Here is an 8,809-nt window from a genome sequence, read left to right as displayed (position 1 = left end):
TGATGGAACAGCACTTTGAATATTGTGGCTTATTACCACAAGCAGCAATAGGCTTTTTAATTTCAACTATGTAGTTTTAGTTTCAACTTGTGGAAAGAAGTTCAATCGTTAAAAGGCAATGCATGCAAAGAACATTTCAAAATACACCTGCATTGTTTTGTGACTCACTTCAATAAAAATGTTTGTCCACTAACATATTTTGTTGCGGCAGTTATCCTCAAAGTAATGTGAGAATATCTTGTCAAATGTTTCGTCTCGTTCTCGTGTAGTAAGTATTGTGTATCGTCTCGTTTTATGAGCGTATCGTCACACCCTACAGAATAAAAACATGCATGCAGAAACACACAACATAATTACGAGCCATCCTGCGCACTTAGCCTTAATAACATGCATGAATAATAAATGATAATGCTGTGCTCCTCACTCTTCAATAAATAATATGTCCGTCAATATGTGTCCATTAATGCTCCTCTCTCTCTTCTCATCAGATTGTTTCTTAGTATTTGCAGTGAGAACACTGAGGAAAGACTTGTCTCGTGGAGAGTGAATGAAAGGAACCCAGATGAAGAAGAAAACACATGTCCAACAGACAAAAACTACAATCACAGACAAGAGAGACAAGAAACGTGAAAAGCAGTTTCATGTCAGAGAGGACACACACTCAGACTGAAAGAGAAAGTTTTGGAGTTGAATGACAGAAAGTTGCTGGAGGAGAGGGTAAGGAAACATCTGAATGATCTCTGGAGATGGCCTCCAACTTCAACGACATTGTCAAGCAAGGCTATGTGCGCATGCGCAGCCGAAAGCTCGGGGTAAGTCTGTACTTATATTATGACTGCACGATTAATCGATTTTAAATCGCTATCCGAATAATTAATTCTAACAATTTAAAAAAAGGAACAGTTAATTCGATATTGCTCTCTATCATGTCTGTTTATAAACCAATTATAATGCCACTGCAGTGTGGTGGTGTGCATCTTAACTCCACTCACAACACACCTCATACACTCCTACTTTGCCAGAGACGAAGCAGCAGAAAGTTTCTGTGGAGCCAATGTTGCCACTTTGACGCTACATTTAGCAAGGGGGAGGTATGCAGGTAACTACACGATCGGTTCAGGAAGAGACGATCGGTCCACGCATGCGTAAAGACTTCACTTCTTTCAACTTTTTGTTTACAGCAGTTATATTTGTGCACACCATCGCTGTTACCATGGTTTTTTTTTTATAATCTTTATATAAATATCAATGTCAAAGGTATTTTTGTTATGATCGCAGATAGATTTAAGTTAAGTTGTTTAAAAAAAAAAGTTTTTAAATAAATTACGCGGAGTAAGTGACACCCCTGTGCGTCATTCATTACAATGGCACAGGAGTGACTGGTTGAATTGTGGCGATAATGCTTCCTGATTTATATATATCCACCCATGGTTTGAGCTTATATTCAGGGTTCGTACTGGTGCTTAAAAACCTTGAAAATGCTTGGATGTTAATGTTGTGTTTTCAAGGTTTGAAAAATGCTTGAATTTTGGGTGAAGTGCTTGTAAATGCTTGTAAATGTTCATCATATTTCTCAAGAGTGTCCGACTCAATAGGAAAATTATAAAATGGAAAAAAAAAAAATGTTTCCTTAAAAATGAAAGCTACACGCTTGATCTGTTGGCTTTGCACGAGCCCTTACATACCAGAGCCGTATATACGGCTCTGTGTCGCCTCCAATAGGACAGTGGTGCATTGGTACATCATGCTCGGAGGTTGTTGTTTTAATGAACATTGGATGGAAATTATTAATCCATTATTGGACTTGTTTGTACTTTGAAGTAGGGCTGGGTGATATATTGAATATACTCGATATATCGCGGGTTTGTCTCTGTACGATATAGAAAATGACTATCGTGAGTATTCGAGTATACGTTCTCACACAGTTGCTTTTAGCTGCGGGTATTAGACTACAGGCGTTTCTCACCCTTTCTTGTCGCTCCTTCTCACAGAGACATAAAACAAGCGCACCTTCTTACATACGTCACATACTGTCGCGCGTGCAACGTCATACGCCCTCGCGGAGCAGAGAGGTAGCGGCATGGGTAAAGTTAGCTGTGGGGCAAGCGTAGCGGTGCGAGTGGTGATACAAGAGAGGGTGTGAATATGGTAACAAATGGAGGAAGAATAATTAATTCCCAGGAAAAACAGCACAGTGTCCATCGTCTGGCGGTGGTTTGGCTTCAAGTGGGAAGATGTTGAACAGGCAACCGTAATATGTCAAGTATGCGGCAAAAGCGTTGCTACAAAAAGTAGCAGCACTACTACTTGTAGCATGATTTGAAAAGTGACTTGAAAAGTCACCCGCTAGAGAATGAAAAGTGCTTGAAACTACGCATGTAAACATCTCCAACAAAATGCACTGACCCAATTGAGCCTGGCGTCTTCCATTTCCAGATCAACACCGTATGAAAAAAATAGTCAACAACAGAAGGAGATAATGTCCGCAATAACCTACCACATAGGAAAGGACATACACTATTTGATTTATTATTATGCAGCTAATTTTTATTTTACAGTTATTGAAATATCTTGTGACATCATGGACAAAAGTGCACTTTATTTGTTTTAAACTATTGTAGTGGCGTTCTGTACAAAAAGTGCACTTTAATTTAGTGTTGTTTTGATATGTCACCTTAGTGACATCATGCACAAAAGTGCACTAATAGCTTGTTTTAAAATGTCTCTGACAATCTTGCACTTTCTGTTTTAAAATTACATGAATGTTTGTGCCACTGCTTAATAACTGTTTAATAAATACAGTTTTGGTAAATTGACTTAGTTGTGATTTCCCTCTCTGCATGAAAGTTTAAAATGAGCATCCTATCATCGATATTGTGTATCGTGACATTGCCTGAAAATAATGAGATATTAATAAAAGGCCATATCGCCCAGCCCTACTGTGAAGGTCATGTAATGTATGATTTGTAACCTTTTTCACAACGTAGAGCTGAGTTAATATGAATGATTTTGTAGTTTTTACACAACATGGTTGTATGCATTTCTTGCTCTATTATTTCCGTTGTCTACTTAACTTGTCTGGCTACCTCAGTGAAAGCAAAAAAAACAACTTTTGTCTTTTTGTTCATTTGTTATCATAGCCACCTAGATATAAGGCTAGATATGCTTAATGAAAGGTGACTGGGGTGTTGTGAAACAAACAACATTTTTTTCCTTTAATTTATTATCCTTATATTAATGTGGAACAGTTTTGTTAATAAATTAGTGAAATAGAAATTTTGAGGGTGCGTGTATTTATATTACGTTATGCAGTTTACATGCACAAATACGGTGTAAATCAATCCGTGCTGTTTGATGTCATTAAGTACTGTAAGTAAGAAAAACAACAAGAAATTTGAAAAACAACACAAATGGAGACACATTTGCAAACACCAATGACATTGAATAGCCTACAGAAACTCTGCTTCATTTTCTATGCCCCAATGAGTTAATGATAACTGCTGGTTCAATGTTAGGCTTAGGTTTTAGCAGATTTTCCGTAATTGTTTTACAGACAGCATTTGGTGACCTCAAACAACAAGGCTATGGATTGATTCACACTGGTTTTCGCCTTTTGAAGGGTACTGGAAAAACTAGAAAATTGATCTTGAACGTCCTTAAAAAGTGCTTGAATTTGGCCATGGAAAAGGTGTGCGAACCCTGTATATTCTTGTTTCCTTTTACTCCAAAGAAGGTTTGTTTTTTATACAAAACATTAATAAAACATTAAATTATCACAGACTGTGATGCCGCAGAAGCTCCGTCGTAAAAAATTACAAGTGCAGGAAATTATGTGGTCTTTGCGCATGCGTGGACGGATTCTGTCTTCCGGTACCGATCGTGTAGTGACAATGGATTAAAAGTGAAAAAGAAGTGTTGCGTCTACAAGCTAAGCATTCACCGCGTCAACGGATATCCTCCTTAACAAATCCAGAGTGCGTGCAATGCGTGCAGAATGTTATATTTGTTGCTTGTTTTAATAATGCAGGAACAGCAGCTTTCAGCAACGCAGGATCTTATTTTAGACACGCTCCTTGCTCGTAACACCACTACTACTTTTGTCTATACTTCCGATTCCGCGCTACCACGAAGACTTCTGGGTAATGTGGTTACACTGCAAGTACCAACACACTGAACACATCCAGAAGTAACCCAGCCTTTATCATTTCCATAAGTGCTGTGAATTTGGAGACACAGCCCAGAAAAACTTGTCCCTTGTTTGACAACACTTTGCCCTCCTGGTGAAATACGTAAACAAGTCGTGTTCAAAGTGTGGCAATTTGTGGGACACAGCTTTTGATGGACGAATGTGGCACATTGTAAATAATAAAATCAACACAAAAAAACTTAAAAATTTAGCAAAAATGCATAATGTAATGAGAAAAAGCTGAAATGTTGACCCAAATAATGAATAGACACAAAGCTTTGTCTTTAAATATATGTATCATGTTTGTCTACACATATATCATTTCATTACAAATAACAAGATGTTGTCAGCAACCTCCACTCTCTATTGTCTTTTGTAGTTTTCACCCAAAAATTCACTTGTCTGTCATAAAAAAATAAAAAGATTGGACAGCTTAAACTTCCCCCAAAGTCTCAAAAGTGCAATTTTGAAATAAGAAAAGAATTCCAAGTGAAAATGTAATTGTATTGCAATATTCCATCATTTATTGTTTCTTCAAGTGCAAAATAATAACAGTAACATTTCTAAGACACTTATTTTGTAAGCGTAGTCGGACAGAATGTAACGTACAGCAATTTTATTGTGAATGTTGGAGGTCTGCACTTAGTTTTTCACTGCTCCGTTTGGGGGATGAATTTGTAAACAAGAGTACCTTCTGAGTACAGCTTCATTCCTTTCTTCAGCGGTGATCTTATGAGACTCGGTTAGACATATAATCAATAATAAAAACAGATTCAGTCAGATGTTGCAAGATCATAATGTAGTGTAGTTAACTTTGAGAACAAAGACAATACATTTGTCTCCCAGTGTGTGCGGGAGCCAAAGTACGGCCTCAGCCACCGAGAGAGCCCAACCCAATTGCCCTGGCGAATCCTCCCCCTGAGGGAAGACAAAAAAATAAAATAAAATAAAAATAAAAAAGACCACAGACACGTTGACACACAAGGTCACTACTCCAGCAACTGGCCAACTTTGCTGCACAGCGTAATACAAAACCCAAAACCAGTGAAGTTGGCACGTTGTGTAAATCGCAAATAAAAACAAAATATAATGATTTGCAAATCCTTTTCAACTTTTATTCAGTTGAATACACTGCAAAGACAAGATATTTAATGTTCGAACTGAGAAACGTAATTTTGGCTGGACCAGACGGGCACCGACCCTGCCCAACAGAAAGCGAAACCCGTGTGCGCCACAAAAAAAAATAAAAAAAATACATAAAATAACAAAATACAACAAAAATAAAAACCTTACACCCTCAGCGAGGTGTCTGCCCGGGAATGGCAGGCCACGAGACCGCGGCCCCTGGAGCCCACGCCGGCCGAGAAGGCAATGAGGGACGCGCCGCACTCCCGAAACCCAACCCACCGTTGCATGTGATGTGGAAGTGTATAAGGTCCACAGAGTGTCTACTGTTTAGTTACAATTTGGAGGTCAGCCGTTACAGCCGACTCCCAGTCTGTATTGATGTGTGTACTGTAGCGTGAGGTAGATATGTATGCTTGTGGGGACTGATAAAATTGGGGGACATCAAGACCATGGTGGGAGCGTGTATGTATTTAGGAGCGTGTACCCATCTATGTGGGTAAGTACCAATGTGTGCGCGTATGTATGTATTAATGAGCAAATTGTGTGTCCCGAATGGGCTGAACATTTTGGTCTTAGCTTGATATTAATCTGTTTTGTAGGAGAAGATCGTACCTTAAGCTAGTCAGAGCTCTAGTAAAGTTGTTAGCCTGTTGTAGAGATCACTTTGTGTGATCAAAAAACGCTTAAAATCTGTCCAAACTCCAACAGCCTGATCTCCGTATAGCATTGGGTTGCTAAGCAACAGCTTTGCGCTAGCATCTTAGCTCCCAGCTAGCTGCACATGCACTTCGCTTACTATAGCAAGTCCGTGCTTCCCGTGGTGCAAAGTTCAAATCGAAAATGTTAGCAAGCTGTCCTGTAGCTGTGATCACATTCAGTGGTCAGGAAAGTTTTAAAATTACGTTTACTAGAAGAGATGGTGGTCTTCAATGTAAAGCGAAGATTTTGAGCACAGCAGGTGAAGCCACAGGAAAGAACACCAACTGCAATACCTCCAACTTGACAGGCAAAATGTATTACTTGTTGAAATATTTAACATTGAAAACTGAGATGATGATGTACTCATAACAAAATACCTCTCATAAGAGGCAGCACGGTGGACGAGGGGTTAGTGCGTCTGCCTCACAATACGAAGGTCCTGAGTAGTCCTGGGTTCAATCCCGGACTCGGGATCTTTCTGTGTGGAGTTTGCATGTTCTCCCCGTGACTGCGTGGGTTCCCTCCGGGTACTCCGGCTTCCTCCCACCTCCAAAGACATGCACCTGGGGATAGATTGATTGGCAACACTAAATTGGCCCTAGTGTGTGAATGTGAGTGTGAATGTTGTCTGTCTATCTGTGTTGGCCCTGCGATGAGGTGGCGACTTGTCCAGGGTGTACTCCGCCCTCCGCCCGATTGTAGCTGAGATAGGCTCCAGCGCCCCCCGCGACCCCGAAGGGAATAAGCGGTAGAAAATGGATGGATGGGATTAGGGATGTCCCGATCCAGGTTTTTGCACTTCCGATCCGATACCGATATTGTTTTTGCACTTCCGATCCGATACCGATACTGACCGATACCGATACTGGCCTATCCGAGCATGTATTAAAGTTTAAAGTTATTTAGCCTACTTAGTTGTCAGAATCATGTTGAAAAGGGTTTTAGTACTCTTGATAACAACTAGCCAGCTGAATTAGGGGAGTTTGAATAATACACAATGGTTGGTAACAAGAAACTGACCTGTTTATTCAAGGATAAACACAAAATAGACAAAATTATACATGACGAACAGAAATGGCATAATTGAAACTAGGGCTGGGCGATATGGCCTTTTTTTAATATTGCGATATTTTAAGGCCATATTGCGATAGACGATATATATCTCGATATTTTGCCTTAGCCTTGAATGAACACTTGATGCATATAATCACAGCAGTATGATGATTCTGTGTTTTGATCGATTGAATGAGACTTTTATTAGAAGGTTGCACAGTGAAGTACATATTCCGTACAATTGACCACTAAATGGTAACACCCCAATAAGTTTTTCAACTTGTTTAAGTCGGGGTCCACTTAAATTGATTCATGATACAGATATATACTATCAGATATATACTATCATCATAATACAGTCATCACACAAGATAATCACATTGAATTATTTACATTATTTATAATCCGGGGTGTGGAGGGGGGCGTCGGATGTAAGTGTCAAAAAGACAGCCAAAAGAGTTTGATATGAGAATAAATCTAAAGTTAAAATAAAGGGTAGAAATGCACCCATTTGCAGGAAATGTAGTCTTGATTTTCAAAATGTTCTTTCAAGGCTTGCATGTCTACATTAAAACATTCTTCTTCATACTGCATTAATAGATGCTACTTTTAAACTTTCATGCAGAGAAGGAAATCACAACTAAAAAAATCACTAATTTTTTCATACGGTGTTGATCTGGAAATTTTTGCCTCTGCATTTTGATGGTGTGGGCGTGTGGCACCGAATGGAGATAAGCGTCTCGACAGACGTCACAATATTTGAACAATGATGACGAAAACTGTTTTCTCTGTCGTGTCCGTGTGTCGAAAATTGTTATGCGCTTATTTTTTTATTTGATTTTGTGCGTGGCATAGATTTGCCGTGCGCAGAGGACGTTTGAGCAGGTGCGCACCTTGGCGGCTGCGCTAGCATCACAGCTAACGTTAGCCATGCTGCTACCTCTCTGCTGGGAGAGGACGTATACATATGTGACGTGTGACGTGTGTAAGAAGTTGCGCTTGCTGTCTGTTAAAGGAGACAGAAGAAGGAGTGAGAAGAGCCTGTAGTGCAATGCCAGCAGCTAAAAGCAACTGCGTGAGAATCCATAGACTTGTGGATGTGTTGAAGGTGTGCTGGAAAATGCGGAACAGAAATAGGGAGCAGCAGAAAAGTGGAATGTATTATTTAAATCTATGCGTTGGAAAACACGGACCGGAGTTTTTTTTTAAACTGGATCTGGATCGGCATTTTCCCATGCGTATCGGCAGCCTCACCTGCCGATACGCATTTTTTGGCAAATATCGGCGGCCGATCCGATCCAAATATCGGATCGGGACATCCCTAGATGGGATATATATATATATATATATATATATATATATATATATATATATATATATATATATATATATGTATATATATATATATATATATATATATATGATATTTATATATATATATTATACTAATATGTATATAAATGCATGTTTATATTTATAACTAATGATTATTTAGTTATGAATCAGACGTTTTTTGTTAACATATTAAAGGAGCTTAATAAAAATACAAGCATGTTTAACACATGTACCATTTTGTAATTGTATTCATGTTTGAAAAAAACTCAAACCATATCCATGACATATACATTTCTTTCTTTCATGAAGACAAGAATATAAGTTGGTGTATTACATGGTTCTGATGACTTGCATTGATTGGATCAGACAGGATTCACAGTAGTGCTGCTTATTTCCACATTTTCAAAT

The 8,809-nt window shown here is 38.9% G+C and overlaps 1 protein-coding gene across 1 annotated transcript in view; it reads left to right on the top strand.

Annotated features, from left to right (window-relative positions):
• The window catches only part of dok4 (docking protein 4), a 92,391-nt gene that overhangs the window by 30,082 nt on the left and 53,500 nt on the right, over nt 1-8,809 (top strand). The window contains exon 3 of the mRNA XM_072913322.1: nt 489-812. Coding sequence (XP_072769423.1) covers nt 747-812 — 66 coding nt within the window. The 5' untranslated portion in view covers nt 489-746. The remainder of the gene's footprint in view (nt 1-488; nt 813-8,809) is intronic.

Source organism: Nerophis lumbriciformis, linkage group LG06 (assembly GCF_033978685.3).
Source record: "Nerophis lumbriciformis linkage group LG06, RoL_Nlum_v2.1, whole genome shotgun sequence".
Lineage (NCBI taxonomy): Eukaryota > Metazoa > Chordata > Actinopteri > Syngnathiformes > Syngnathidae > Nerophis > Nerophis lumbriciformis.
This window is presented reverse-complemented; position numbering and strand designations above follow the sequence as displayed.